The sequence below is a fragment of the Cinclus cinclus genome, chromosome 3 (assembly GCF_963662255.1).
Source record: "Cinclus cinclus chromosome 3, bCinCin1.1, whole genome shotgun sequence".
NCBI classification, from domain to species: Eukaryota; Metazoa; Chordata; class Aves; order Passeriformes; family Cinclidae; genus Cinclus; species Cinclus cinclus.
Window position 1 is genome coordinate 60,393,590 of NC_085048.1, and position 15,499 is coordinate 60,409,088.

The following is a 15,499-nucleotide window of genomic DNA, read 5'->3' on the forward strand; positions in this document are numbered from 1 at the left end:
ACTTCTTTTGATTTCCTCAGTAAGCACTCTAGCCCTTCTTTTGACATGTGTGTTGCTTAGAGCTTAAAAGAGAGAGTAGATGGTCTTGTTAATCTAATAAATCCATTGGTGTGAATTGAATATTTGGTGTGCTGTACAAAGGAAGAAAAGCATCTCCACGGAAGAGAGATACAATCTTGCAAACACTGCTTTGCACACTGCTGGGTTGTTCAATGCAGAGCTCCTCGGTCAACAAGTCCTGTGTGGGTTGGTGTTTATTTTCAGGGGGAGGAGTGATCTAACACAGATATCTTAGCAATCTAGGGCAGAGTTGCTGAGAGACTGATCACAACAGTGGTGCCTTCATGACAAATGCTGTGTAAAAATCTCACCTTAAAGAATGTCATTATAAATGAATAGAGATCAAACTGTTCTTAGTAGGTAATTTGTTACGGCAAAGGCAAGATGTCACCCTAGAGTTGTGTCTGGGCTGGGCCACACAAAGGATTGATCTCTTCCCTTCCTTCTTTGTAGTGTCCTGCCTTCTGTAAATGCTAGACACACATGCTCTTTATATGTGTGGAGGGACCATATATATAAAACATCCAAACCTTTGCCCCAAAGGCGGAAGAAAATGAATGGAGAACAAAGTGGCTGAGGTGAACTAGGGAGCATCATCTTTATGCACCCACACACAACAGCTGAAGTATTCATATTTTAATCTCTCCTGAAAGGTCTGCAAAACAGAGTTACATGATTTTTATATAGAATTGGGACATCTTGTGAAGTATTTACTGGCTGTGCAGGCCACTTTATTTCCTCTAATATGTAGTAGAACCAAATGTCTTGGTAGTGTACCCTGCTATGAGCTGTGTATTAAATGCAGTCTCATTCAATGTTTTTTTTAATGTTTTTACATTTCAGAGGGTTTTTTCACTCCATTTCAGACACTTGGCTCATTTTTCTCATGGGAAGCAACGTAGCAGTTTTATACGAAAACAGTTTCTAGATCCAGAAGTTACATAAAGCATTTTCTCAGCCTAGAAAGTTTACTAAGAGAAGAGGGGAAAACAGTAGAATCACAATTACGGTCATGATTTTCAGGGATTTTATGGAAGCAATGGAATGTTTTATGAAGATTACCCTGAATTTTGTGATTTGCAGTAGCTTTACAGTGATGTCTATAAAGATACTGACTATTGAAGGAAATAAATGTTTTGTCCCATTTGATCTGAAGCTGCTTTTACCAGACATTTTTCTTTTCTTAGGGGAGTTTATATAGTCTTAGCAGCACTTGCACTGACTCTGGAAATTTTGGCAAGGCTAACATCACAGGAGAAATAGAGTTTGCCTTAAAGTACAACTTCAGACCTTGCATCTTGGAAGTTTGCATCAAGGGATGCAAGAACCTGGCTTATGGAGAAGAGAAGAAGAAAAAGTGTAACCCGTAAGTATTTCTGTAAAGAAGAAGAAACACAAAGAAAATACTCCGGTTTTTACAATCCTTATACATGTTCTGAGTGAAATTGATTGATAAATAATTGTATGCCATACTGGCACCTTCAGAATATCCAACATGCACACACTGCAAGACAAATAGGTTTCATACCAGTTCTTGTTCCATTATGATAATTTTCTTCTAGGAATTCTCTTGCCCTGCCTGTGAGCAGGTAGTTTGGGTGTGTGTGTTGCTGGTGAGTAATTTTGGGCTTCAGGAATAGCTGTTCAGTTTTTAGTTCTGAAGTTGTGGCTGAAACATGAGATGTCCTGCTTCTAATTCATCTGCTGACCCTTTGTGGGTCACTGAATGGTTGCTATACTACTTGGGTGCTTCCATCTTCTGTGATAAAAGTAAAAATTTCAGCTGCTACAACATATTTTAAGAGGAAGAAGTAGATATTACTGTGCATAAAATATGCCATAGAAAATCTTGGTTGGATAATTAAGCCTTGGGGATTTCTCTGTTTATCACTAAAGAGTCCTCTCTGACCATGCAGTAGCCACTGATAGAAAATCACCTGGTAGAATCCCTGACTACCTGTTCTTGCCCCTGTTGTCTCACCGTGTTTGAGCACTTGAGTGTCCACATTGGAATAATGGATTTGCAGTTACCTTCACCTAGAAGGATGATGGATGTTGTGCAGATCTTGCAGAGAATGTTCATAAAGATTAGCTTGGTGATGAGCAGTGCCTTGCTGGAAGAACAGCCTGTGGAGAAAGCCTGTTAGGGAGCACTTCAGAAGTGGGTCAAGGTTCTCCAAGTCCCCTGGTAATTAAGCCAGGCAAACAGTTGCAGGAAGCCTGAAAGGCAATGTAGGATGTGCTGTGTAGTAAACATTATGTTCTCTGTGGGCATATATTTATATATTTCTGTTGGTTTCCAAGCTAACTGAAAAAGTACAACACGCTTACTTGACGTGCTTGCTGAAAAGCAGGCTTTTAATTGATGCTTAAACCCTGATTAATTATTTAGCTTATTTGCTGGTTTGAAGTCTGGCTGGCTGTGTTTTAATTAAAATTGTCTGGGCTCATAGAACAAGATGCTAAATCTTCTAGTACCTGTATGTTTTAAAAAGTAACTTTACCTGTGGATGAGTTTGGAAAAAATAGGGAATATGTTTAAGTTCTGATTATGTGATATACAGCTGATTTTATTTACCCAGTAAGTTAATCAAGAGGCTATTTTAAAATTCATTTAAATCATAATATCTGAAATATGTATGAGTACAGTTTTAAAATGCTTTGTATTATTTAAGCAGCCACTCATTTCCCTGACAAACTGGAAGCACTCTCTGTTGCTGAAATTCTTTCGTTTTGAAGCTGTAACACAAGTACAGCCCACTGAACTGATATTAAGGGGAATATTTAAGTATTAGCATTCACTTGACCTACACTTGAGAATCTTTGGGTATGAATCATTGGTGCTTGATATTGATCCAACTCAGCTTTCAGAAAAATTTTTGGCTGTTTTTTCTTCAATCAATGTTGGGGCAATTTTGAGCTCTTTAGACAATCTCTCATTTCCATTCTGGTAGCTGTTAGAATAATTGGCTTTTGTAAGACCTATGAGTTATTCTGTATTTACCTGATGTTGTGAAGATGAGTTTTTTCTTCATGGATGTTGGGGGACAAGCAGCAGTGATTCTGAAGTTGATTGAGTTTATTTTTTTTTTCTTTGAACACATGATATGCTGTTTGCTTTCATCATAAAACTGTCACTACAACTGACAAGGTGACTTCTTTAGGGGGCTGTTTGATCAGAGGCCAAGAGTAGGACAACAGGATTCCTGTTCAGATCCTAATCCCTTCCCAAGTACAATGGAATTGAAGCACATTAGCTGAATGGTATATAAGGATCCTTATAGCCTACCTACTTGTATTAAGAAAATACATAAATGATATTTTGTCATTTTATTGCTTGGGAGCTTACAAAGTCAAAGTTGTTTAAGATTGAAGAAAAATCTCCTCTCATCTAATTGGTCCTCCCTGCCCCTTCTGATCGCTTTCTTTGTATGTTTATCTCCAAGGTATGTGAAAGTTTATTTACTTCCTGATAAATCTCCTCAGAGTAAGAGGAAGACAGCTGTTAAAAAGAGCACAGTAGATCCGGAGTTTGATGAGACTCTGAAGGTATGGTTTGCAGTTCCATGCTGCTAAGTGTGTTTTTCCATGGTACAATTCTGCAAGTTCTGAACTGACCTGATGGGCAAAATTTAGGAGTCACTGAAAATATTAATTTTTAAAATTATGTTTTATCAGTCTAAATAAGAGAATTGCTTTTGGAGCTGCAACAATAAATTGCAAACCACTAGAGAAGTCTGCTTTTGTCCAATAAAGTACTTTTAGTGAATAGTATTGCTCTGATTTACCGTGTGGCAAAAGCAAATTGTCTTCCATAGATGCTTTTTCTTGTACATTCAGAAACTGGGTGTATTGCAGAATAGTTGGAATTTTACACAAGTGATACTCTTTTGGTCAGTGCCACTGGAAGTGTCTCTGTACAGTTAACTGTGCGAAATCCACTGTCTCCACAACAGTGTTTGCTTCCTTCTCCCTCTGCAACTGATACCAGGCAGTTTCTTTGTACTGTCTAATTTTGAACATTAATAATCCCAGCAGAGAAGAGTAGTTATGATTTCAACTTCTTAATGACTTTCAGTATTGCTTCTTGCATCCTTGTTAGAATTGTTTATAGGAAACAAGAATCATTATTCTTACTTCATACACTTCATTAAATATGAAGCTGAGTTCTGTCAGCTGGGGAGCCTGCATTAGTTTGGTTGATCCCAGCTTTCCCAGCTCCACTTGTGTACTCAGATCACTGCAGACCAATGTTTTGTGTGTGTATTGGCAAGCTGCAGTAGGACATAAGATGAATACTTCAGTAATATATGGTCTTGGAAGAGATATGATGCAAAGTTAGTTAAGAGGCAAACTTGTGTTGCTTCTTGAACTACACAAAAGTTTGTGTTACCTCACTCTTGGTGTATGTGAACATCAAGAATCAATAGTGAATGAAACAAGCAATATGTTTGTAAAGACTGTAGTTAAAGTTTGATAATAACATAAAAGGATTCTTATAATGTATGTGATTCTTATACAGCCCAAAGCCTGTCTATAGGGTTTAAATTAGCAGAAAAAAACGGTCAGAAGTTGAAATCATTGGTCCTAATTTTATAGTCCTTTTTCAATGCCAGTCATGCAGAAATTATTAAAGGGAGAGTGAGAGCCATGCCTGAGCTGGCTGCATAAACTCTAACAGTGTTTACTTAGAAATATTTAAAAAGAGTTTAATTATTAGTTTATCCAGAGCAGCAAAAATGGTCAAAAGTGCAAAGTACTACTGCAGATGAACTCCATCATGACACTGAGATCCAACAGGGTGGGATTCAGCTGCAGGTCAAGGCACCTACATTTGGAGGTAGCTGCATGTGTGAGAGCTGTGCAAGTGCTCTTGGGTGTCACTGGAACCCAGGGTGAGTCAGGATGATCTGCCACAGAGCCCACACCCAGCTTGTGATTCAGCAGCCTAAATACGGGTACTGATTTCCTTGCCTGTGCCATTGCCTCCAGCTTTCCATGCAGGTCACCTGTGGGCTGGGTCTGCCAGTCTCAGGGGGTGTATTAGATACCCAGCAATGTCTCAAAGGGCTCCAACTATGTTCAGAGAGTGGATCAAGGCTTTAATTAGTTGTCAGCTGAATTACTTCCTTGCCCCTGCTGACTGCATTAAGTAGATGTCTGCTGACCAGAATGGGATTTTAAGAACCATCATTAGGTTTCTTCTTCTTGAACTGGCTTCCAGAGCAGCCATATTCTGGAGTGTAAACAGAAATATATATATACACACATACACACACGTGTATATATATGTATGTATATAAACAAAACACACACAAAAAAAACCCCAATAAACCAAACTAACAACAACAAAACAAACAAAAAAAACCAAAAAACCAAACCCACAACCCCCAAAACCCCCCCAAACAAAAAATAAAAACAACAAACCCCAAAACCCCAGCAAAAGTGGTCTGGAGTTACTTAAAGTTTTGAATTTATAATCAAAAACTTTAGTAAGGCAGGTCAAGGTATTCCTGGAATGTTGTTTCCTATTTGAATGAGCATTATTCAGCATGTATAATATATAAGTAGTTGGGTTTTTTTCATATTGCACAGCCTACTCAGCATGGTTCTGTCTGCATCCAGAGGCCTTTACTTCATGCTGTGGCTGGGCTTCCTGGGAGCAGGTGATGAGTGTGGGCTTGCATTCATCCTGTGCATTGCTCTGTAAATGCTGTTTATTTTTCTAGTACAAGATTGAATACTCCCAGCTGAGAAGTCGGCAGCTTCAGATCTCTGTGTGGCATGCAGGAGCTCTCAAATACAGGGTGTTTTTGGGGGAAGTGGTGATTCCCCTGGCAGCATGGAATTTTGAAGAGGACTCAATGCAATTTGACTGGTACCCGCTCAAACCCAAGGTGACTCTAAATTTTTGTGCTTAATTGTGCCTTAAGAGCAAGACGTAGTGAAAGCTGTGAGAAAGATCACCCCTATGAGATTACTGAGGGGAAAAAACTGTCAATCCAGCCCATGAGCAAGATGTGTTGGAAACACAGATAAGCTATGAGAAGGATGTGAGAATGAGATTGAAGTAATGCAGACTTCTGTATGTCCCTTTCTTCAGCTTGAGAAGCCTGAAGATGATCTTATCCAGTACAGCAGTGAGCTCCTTGTGTCTGTAAGGCTGTCGGTACCAGCCCAGTATCAAAACCTCCAGTTTGAAGGTATAAAATGTTTTGGCATACACAAGTGCTTAACAGTTGTTGTCAGTGATCTTAGAGGTATTTTCCAACATAAATGTTTCAATGATTCTATGAATTCCTTGGCTAGAAAAGAATTGAGATCAATGAAGGGCTGGCAAAGTGTCCATGTAATATTCCTGTATTTTTTTTTTTAACAGCTACAGCAAATGGTGCTTTGTGGTGTTTTATAGCTTAGATTATTTTAATTCAAAGCATTTTCAAGCTTTGTATATTTGTTCTTTTAAACGCCAACAAAAGTTGTACATTATAATGGCAGAAGTATGATACATCAAGCTGTTTTCCAAACTTGTGCCTGTCATGATGTTACCAGCAGAGGTTATGCTGGAGGTGAAACAGCAGTTCTGCTGTCCAAGGTAGAGACTGCCGATTTGGGGAAGATTTGGAAGGGAAGTATCTGCAAGGATACCAGACCAGCATCCTTGGGTTCCCCCAGTGCTCTCATCTTCAGTTGAAAGGTGTTAGGTTCAAAACATAGTCAGGATTCAGTTTCTAGTAATGAAAACTTGTAAGGTACACTAAGTATTGCTGTAGTATGTCAGAGCAGGCATCTGCTGGTGGAGTGAAATAAACACTTTGGGAGGGAGGGATGGCGAGGAAAACCTCTTTTTCCTTACCTCCCTAGGCCATAGTGAACTGTATAGGCATTCAGAGCTCTAGTAGTGCTCTCTGTGTCAGGACCACAGCAGCAGGTAGAGACCAATAGGAAGCTCTAATAAACTGTTTTGTTATTTTTTTTTCCCTGTTCCAAATGACTCCAAGGTTACCAACTCTGTATCTTCTGTTTTTCCTCCCTATGCATGCCTGTGTTTTGGGTCTCTGCTCTGTGCTTTGAGCTGTGAGTGGAGCAGTATCACATCATGGGTTTGGCTCTCTCCCCTGCTTCTGACTGTTCCAGAAAAATGCTTCTGTGTGTACTGCCCTGTGTTTGCTTTTCACAAACACAACAGAAAGCTTTGTCTTTGGAACAGGGATCACAAAGCAGCCTGCTGCTCACTGCTTGGTTTGCTTTGTGTGTGAATCATTCACTGTACAAACATTCAAATCTTTGAAATGTTCCTAGTCCAGCCTTATGACTCCTTATCTCAGTAGTGCCACTTGGGCATTCCCCTACTTACTTTTAGCAGCATCTTAAGCTATGAGCTGAACTAACTGGGCATTTCATGTGATAAGTGCTCCTTTTTCAGGAAACAAAGACCAAGGAGTTCGCAACTGCCAGCTTCAGGTTATGATATATGGGGCCAAGAACTTGTCCATGCTGAGATCTGCTGGAATGCCAAGCCCCTTTGTTAAAGGGTATGTCTGAGACCTAACACTTCAAATAGAGACTGTCACATGCGTTCCATGCAAATGTACATATTAACATGTTTTCAGCAGGAGACTGGCATGGGCAAGTGGCATTGCCCACACTCTTAATCAGACTTCCTAGTAATGACACTTACTAAATGACACTTGGGTGTCTGCAGAACAGCAGCAGTTTGCAGGGTAGTGATGGCTCCCACCTGTCCTATTGGTCCTGAATTTTAGATTTTAATTATGGCATTAGATGTAGAGTTCACTAGTTTAAGTATGTGTTCTTAGATATTAGGGGAGTGGAAAAAGGGTGCAAATAAAGAGGGTGTTGTCACAGTTTCAGCTGTGCCTTTGCAGAATGAAGTATAGCTCTGGATACACTGAAGACTTTTCTTCCTTCTTGACATTTTGAAAGAGAAGGAACTGAATTTTTCTTCAGTGTGCTGAGTAGCTTGTATGTGGGATTGTTTTACTTCCTTGCTGTCAGGCATCAGATGCTGATGGAAGGATGATACTGGGGTAAACTTACATCTCATAAAACCATTTCACCTATTGTGGCACCTGCCTTTGGTGATATGGGTGAGCATTTCATCTCCTGAAAGGCAGGTTTCGGGCACTATTGGGTAGCAGCACGTAGAGCAAAGACTCCTTCAGCAGTCAGTGACAGCAGAGTCAAAGCAGACTACAAGAGTCTGTTTGCACCTGCACTAAAGGCTGGTGGGGAAAGGTGCAGGTCCCAAAATAAGCACAAGAGCACAGAGTTCTACCTTGTACTAAGGCTGAAGTTTTTTGCTATGTAAGGCAAACCAAAGGGCTCTAGATGGTTATCAAAATTGTTCTGTTTTCTGGTTGAGAAATCAGTAACCTAACTCTTTTTTTTGGGGGTGGGGAAGTTGTCTTACCCTTCCAGACCAAGCAGAGGTAAAGCAGAAGTCTCCTGTGCTGAAGAAAGAAGCCTGTCCACAGTGGAAACACTTGTTTGTCTTCGATGGTGTGACCCCATCTCAGCTACAGCAATCGTGTCTACACCTGACTGTCTGGCACAAGTCAAATTTCAGCGCAAGTGATCAGTTCCTAGGAGGAGCCAAGCTTGGAGCAAGTAAGTTTTTTATCACGGGAAGTTGAAGGTAATTTGGGGAAAAGTGCATTCAGTTTCCATCCCAAGCAGTAATATTTACACTGTGCTATTTATTACCTGCTATCAGGTGCCTATACATGCAGTCCCCCCCTCTGTCCTCTTGGGCTCTGATGATACAAGAGCTGATGCTTGTGCTTCTGTTCAGGTTCAAGGTTGTCAGTGGAAATTTTCAGGAAAGCCATTTGTTAGCATGGTGATTTTTAGGGGTCAGAGCCATGCAAAGACAAGCCCAGAAATGGTGTGGCTCTGACTCACACAGAGCTCTACATATTTTTAAAGACTTATTCCTTTAATTATTTTCTATGAATTGGCTTATTTTAAGTAACTGCTCATCAAAAGGAAGCAGGACAACCAATCATATCATTGACTTCAACCTTGCTTATGTCTGTGCTTATTTTATATCTGCAAATCAATCCAATCAGTGAAATACAGGAGCTGAAACTTGCTCTGAAGGGGCTGTTGGAAGTTTGAAGTTTTGGGCTCAGCTCTAACATAAGAGTGAGCTTTCTTTCCCAGGACCAATGTCTGAGAAACCCTCTGCTCACTGAATTGGACCCTGTTTCACTGGTAGTTGAGCAGGGAAGCATTGTCCCTTGAAGGCTGCTCAAAAGTCTGCCACCCTTGTTCTCCCAGCAAGTTAAGTGCTGTGGGTTTCAGTATTTGAGAGGAAAGGGTCAAATGTTGTTTTGGTATCAGCATGTAGTTCAGAGGATTATCACTAGTGTTATCATTAGTATTGTCACTAGTATTATCATGCAGGCTTCCTCATGAACTTTTTTTGCTTATCCTAGCCAGCATTTGCCTTTCTGCTCAAGCAGGGACTATCTGCTTATAAGTGATCCAAGTCCTAAAACTGGAATGAACTGGAGCAGGAGACTTAGTGCCATTCTGCCATTATGAGCATTCGCACTTTCACACATTTCACATTCACACTTTCTCTTGTGCTTTTACTCATACATCCAGAAATGTTTTCTTTGCTGCAGCTTGCACTCTGAAGAGAGAAATCCCAGTTTAACAGGATGTAAATTATAGTTCAAAAGTATAAATACTATTTATTGCAATTAGTGCCTTAGAAGCTACAGAACAGCTGAAAATACCAGAATGTAGAAGTGGGTGAAAGGGTTGGCCAGAAGTTGGGTGTGGCCAAATGAAAAGTAACTCTGATCTTTCCTTTTGCTTTCTTTCAGAGGAATTCTTTGGCACTATGGACCTTCCTTCTCAGGGAGTGCTCCAATGGCAGGAAGTGCTCCACAACCCAAACACGTGGATGGACTTCCTACTTGTACTGCATTCAAATAAGGAAAACTTTAAATCATGAGAGATTATCACAAAACTTTTCCTTTCCCATGTCCAATGTTTTAAACTGAAATGGTACATACACTTCAAGTCTGGGAGATGTACACTGCAACAGCATCTATTCCAGTTTATTTGGGAATAGAATTATGTATTTGAAAGTATGTGACATTCTGAATGTTTTATTTCTTCAAAACTTAAGGCTTTTAGCATGTCTCTAGCTGGAGTGTAAGGATAATATTGTTTCTTCAGGAGTGACAGCCTCAGTTTGAGATGCGTTATGCTGACAAAGCAACAGGAGCCAGACAATGTGCAGCTTTCTATTTGCAGGCCTAGCAGAACTGTTATTATTTAATTTGAATCGCAGCTAGAACTACTGGAGAGAAAAATAACTATTACGACAATAAAGTTATTTCACTCTTATGTTGATGTTTTAGCCACAGAATTCAAAAACAGCTTATCTTTGTCTGCTTGCTGCAAGTGGGTGATGCTAATGTCTCTGTGGTTCAGCATTATCTATGCTACCACTTTATTTCATGTGACCTTAAAAAGCTTTGGCCTGTGGCCATGTCTCTCAAATGTGTGCTACAGCATGCTGCTCAGAAAGTTAAATCTATAGATTCTCTGTCAGTAACAGGGTGGGACTACAGCCAATGGAATAAGGGCAGGTGTACCAAGTTCCTTCTTATCAGCTGCCACAGTAAGACAAAATTAACAGCCATGATCCATAGGTACACAGCACATAGCTAACCTTTTGTTAAGTTTATAATTTCTTCATGTGGACAACTCTAACTACTGCTGCTGTGTTATACTTTTATGCAAGTATTCTCCCTTCTTCCTTTCTAGGTCAGTGTAGCTTTTAAGGATTTGAAATTTAAAGACACAGAGACTTATAAACTAAGCTCAGGAACTAAAAGAGCAGTAGCACAACTTATTCAAAATATGTCCCACACAAGAAACACTTCACTCCATCGCCTTTGTTACTTTGCAGATCTTTTATTTAGATGGTTGCTGCTGCAAATAAAAAAAAAACCCACACAAGATTCAAGTCAAGTATAACACAGCATAGCTATTCTAAATGAAGAGGTGACAACATACTGTATCTCACTTTCTAACAGATTTTCAAGGAAAAAAGGGAAGAGTGGGGGAAGGATGGTCACAGAAATGCTCTCTACTAGAGAGAATACAACTGTGATATCAACAAGTAGTCCCTTCATCTTTGGAGTCTGAAACTTTAAATCAAACATTTAAAAAAATTAGAAAATTTGTTAGAAAAATAGGTGCAGTAAAATTGTATATATTGGATCATGTGTACATATAACAGTTTTTGTTAAGTAAAAAAATGATCTTTACAAATAATGCTTTATAGTAAATAATCAGTTGCACTGTATCAGACTACAGTCTTGTTCAGGCATTTTTACAGATGTAAGTTATTAAATCTGAAAAGTAACAAAATATACAGAGCAAAACTATTTCCCTTTAACTAGTATTGCAATTCACATATTGCATGTTTTATATATATAAATACTACACTATAACTGATCAGTAATGAAGCTGGAATGTAAACACAGTGGTGTCTTATATTCCAGGAGTATTTGTTACTTGTTACATGAAGAGGGTATCAGTGTGCCTATGCCACTTCTGAGCCATCACTGCACAATTTCTCCAGTTGAGAACAGCAACTAGAAAATATCTAATTTCTACACAAAGTAGTTCTGAGGTGTTGTCAGTTCTTTTGGGGGGGGGGGGGGGGGGGCGCCCAGGGGAGGGTAGAACATGGGAATCAATACCAAGGTAAAAACAGGATCTACATGTCCCTGTGCATGCATGTACAACACACATACAGGTGCTTGCAAATCCTGAGTTCCACAACCTGTCTTCTCAGCTGTTACACTTTACACTGTAGCTAATAATACAAAGACATATGGCACGAAACTCACCCACAGATGCTTTTCTTTTAGACCAGGCTGAATCCAGCACCTGCACAGGACACACATCTTTAAATAGAAGCATGGCCTGTTAAAATTTGTCTTGCTTAAAGAGGGATGTGACATAAGGCCTTTTGGCACTAAGCAAAGGCATGAGCAAGTTACCAGGATCTGTGGTATAATAAGTTTTAAACTATATCAAATTTCACAGCAGGTTCAGAATAAAAGGGAGATTCAAACACCTCTGGGTTTAGAGAACATTGGTTAAGTGTCATACAGTGACACCTCCTCAGGGAAAAAAACAAACAAACCAAAAAACCAATACAACACAAACCCCAAAACAAGAACACAGCATTAAGATCTGCCTTTCCCACAGTCCTGTCTTCTTACAAGCATCTTTACATTGCCTCAAACTCATCGATTCTCTGCTTAGTGTTGCCTTGCCGGATCTGCCGCAGCGTCTTGTACTTGTCCCGTCCCTGGCGCATGTTCTCCGAGTGGATGATATCATTTTGGGTCATCTTGTTGTTATGTCGAGCCTGGGCCAGCTCATCTGTCAGTGCCTGCAATATGAAAAACAATAAATACAGGTTATATGTGAGAAGCTCTCCATTCCTGTCAGTCATGTTCTTTGGGGAGAGCTGACAGTTGTTGATGCCTGGACAAAACCACGATGTGGATATGACCTAGGGTCTCCAGAATCATTATGGATGATTTAAGCAATTGCAAAGCTTGAGCAATGAGAGTCATCTTTATATATCTTGCCTATACCTTCAGACTATAGGAACTGTAAACAAAGAGAAACTGTCGTGCTTTGTGTGTTTAACCAAGTGTTTAAAGGACCTGTTGTCCAGGACTGATTGTTTCAATTCCAAGCAGTGCCTTACCCTCAGCTGGCTCTGCACTCGTGCGTTCTTCTCTGCCTCAGTAATGCGCGACTCCTCATTGCGGTCGTTCCTGATGCCCTCGCTGGAGAACTCGGCGCTGTAGGCTGAGTACTCAGAGCCCTCATCTTGCAAGTTGTCATGGACGTGGTAATTCACTGGCTCATAGACAGGGGGTGGGGGTGGAGGTGGAGCAGTCATTACCAGGTGTAACTCCTCCTTGGTCTTTACCAGATCCTCCTGTGCTTCCCTGGCCTTTGGGAAAAGAGTGAAAAATCTTTTAAATGCATTTCTTGCTTTAAGTCAGCTTAATGAACTCTTAAATGCTTACCTTCCTAATTTTTTCAATCTACTATTGAAAAGCAAGAGAGAATTAAATGTATGCTGCTCATGGTACTCTACCATTAGATTTTTTTTTTTTTTTTGCTAGGGATGCTATCATCATCAGCCACTGTGTAATGAGTAGGGGGCCTGAACAAAAAATATTCTTCCAATAAAACAGCCCAGGACAAAGTCCTATGGAAAGCTACAGTCATTGGCATTCTGTTATGCATTTGAAGAGCTGTGGGCTGGAGAAACACAAGCTCCACAGAGGAAGAATTTGGGAATCTAATTTGGCATTTTTAGTGCAATTACACACCAGGCAGTCACCTTCCCTGCTGCTGCAGTGGTTCTGCCCTCCCATGTGTCTTACAGTGCACTGGGAGCACCAGCACTCCAAGCCTTGTGTGGTTTGTCTTTGGTTTTAGTGCAGCAGTTTATTAAACTCTCCTGCTCCAGTTACCAGGAAGCCACTGACAACAGCACACATTCCTCAAAACAGATACCTGCAGTGTGGCTGCATTTGCAGCATCTTCTCTTGACTTACTTAAGTAATGTTTTCAGACATTACATCATGGATTACATGCATCATTAATTCATGTGCCCCTTCCTCTCCAAGGCTCCAAGACAATGATTACATTTTTAGGTTTTTATACAGGCTTTCATTCTGAGTTTTGACTGGAGGGTTGTTGGATAAAGGTGCTTTTGCAGAGGTATTGCACAAGTTGATCACAAGTTTGATCTTCTTCACTGCTGTATGCCTCTACAGGTTTGAGAAGTCACAGCAGGCTAAGCACCACAGTATGCTCTGCTTGAGCACAGAACTTTAGAGCAATTTGTAAAGTGGACACTCACTCTGATTTGCCACTCTTCAACCTCAGTCTCTTTACGCTTCCTTGCCTCTTCAAGAAGTGCTATCTTGGCTGTATACTCTGCAAGCTCTGTAGCCTGTTGAAAAATAAAATGGGAATTATAAGGACTCTAAAAATAAACACCAACCCAACCAAAACACCAAACACAATAAAAAATACTGTTAGCTCTAACAGAGAGACTGAAAAGGAAACTAAGAACTAAAAATCAGATTGCTTATGATAGAAACCAGTGCCACAATGATGGTCCAGTACTTCACTGCACTATTATTCCCTTGACATGATGGCTTTGCCTTACTCAAGGGCAAAATAACATGCCTGTGTATCTTGTTCTCAAAATAACTGGGTCTTACCAGCTGTTCTTGGCTTTTTATCTGGTCCATAGTTTGTCTCTCCAGCTCTTCCTTGGCCTGCAGAGCTGCCAAACGGTCAGCTTCCAGGCGTTCTGCCTCCTCCTGGGCCCGTTTCCTTTCCTCCTCCAGCTGAATGGCTCTTTGGATCTGATCTGACAGCTCTGCAAAGAGACACATCAATGTGGTTAGTCTACAAGTCTGGTCAAAGCTAAGGAACTGCAGAAGTCATGACAGGACTTTACTCCAGCTTGCAATACTCCCTTCACTGTGCTCCTCAAAGTAATTATTTGCATAATACACCAAATAACTGGATTCAGAAGTAGTCAGATGTGCACTGTAATTAAATCTTCTGCAAGATGCTTACACTGAAGTCTGTAACATTGACATGACTCTGCTGCCCTTAATTGAGAGTTTGCTGCATGGAGCAGATGTCACTGCCTCCAATGTGTTCTTCTGTACATTGAAACAGAAGCTTCCATTTCACTTAAAAAGATTTGTTCCCAAAGTACTTCTGTTAGGAGTTAGTAAAAAGAACTTGAGGGCTGAACTCTTGCTCACTGCTGGAAGAGGCTGTGCTACTTAAATCCTCCTGGCAACAGGGGAAAAGAGTTCCTGCCCTTTGGTTCCCAAATAAAATCTGCAGATTTTATGCTACTTTCATACTTTGGATGCACATTTATACATTTAGCTGCATAGGCAGACATTAGTAAGTCTTGCCAAGTGATCCCAGTGTCACCAAATTTAGGCAAGGCATGGACAGCAACCCATACAACCCCCCTCTATGGAGCACAATAGGTGTGTGGCCTGGTCAGCCAGGACAAGTACTTTACCTTTCTCTGCTTTCTGAGTCTTCACTTCATACTCTTGTAGCCTCACCAGCAACTCTTCCTTCTCCCTCAGCATTTGTTCTTTCTCCCTCTCAATTGTCTCTCTTCTCCTTTTTTCATCTTCTAGTTGTTTCCTGTTAGAAACACATTTCATGCTGGAAGCTCACTTTCAGACCCAAGCTACTGCCAGACAAGAAAGCTGGCTTGGAATCTCTCCAGGCAGCTCAGTGGGAAAGTGGCTGCCACGAAACAGGAGCCAGAAGACAGAAATAGGCCATTCCATCATCTCTTCAG

The 15,499-nt window shown here is 40.5% G+C and overlaps 2 protein-coding genes across 3 annotated transcripts in view; one reads left to right on the forward strand and one right to left on the reverse strand.

The window, feature by feature from the left end:
• The window catches only part of SYTL3 (synaptotagmin like 3), a 32,671-nt gene extending 22,548 nt beyond the window's left edge, over positions 1 to 10,123 (forward strand). The window contains exons 10-16 of one of the 2 annotated variants that reach the window (XM_062490070.1): positions 1,248 to 1,426; positions 3,507 to 3,609; positions 5,790 to 5,957; positions 6,140 to 6,263; positions 7,487 to 7,595; positions 8,486 to 8,691; positions 9,918 to 10,123. In XM_062490070.1, the coding sequence (XP_062346054.1) occupies positions 1,248 to 1,426; positions 3,507 to 3,609; positions 5,790 to 5,957; positions 6,140 to 6,263; positions 7,487 to 7,595; positions 8,486 to 8,691; positions 9,918 to 10,048 (1,020 nt within the window). In that variant the 3' untranslated portion in view covers positions 10,049 to 10,123. The remainder of the gene's footprint in view (positions 1 to 1,247; positions 1,427 to 3,506; positions 3,610 to 5,789; positions 5,958 to 6,139; positions 6,264 to 7,486; positions 7,596 to 8,485; positions 8,692 to 9,917) is intronic. The other variant, XM_062490072.1, reaches the window with a different exon arrangement.
• A 2,226-nt stretch (positions 10,124 to 12,349) lies between these two features.
• EZR (ezrin) overlaps positions 12,350 to 15,499 on the reverse strand; it is a 35,993-nt gene continuing 32,843 nt past the window's right edge. The window contains exons 9-13 of the mRNA XM_062490073.1: positions 15,209 to 15,339; positions 14,379 to 14,539; positions 14,012 to 14,104; positions 12,839 to 13,090; positions 12,350 to 12,514 (exon numbers count right to left, since the gene is read on the reverse strand). Coding sequence (XP_062346057.1) covers positions 12,350 to 12,514; positions 12,839 to 13,090; positions 14,012 to 14,104; positions 14,379 to 14,539; positions 15,209 to 15,339 — 802 coding nt within the window. The remainder of the gene's footprint in view (positions 12,515 to 12,838; positions 13,091 to 14,011; positions 14,105 to 14,378; positions 14,540 to 15,208; positions 15,340 to 15,499) is intronic.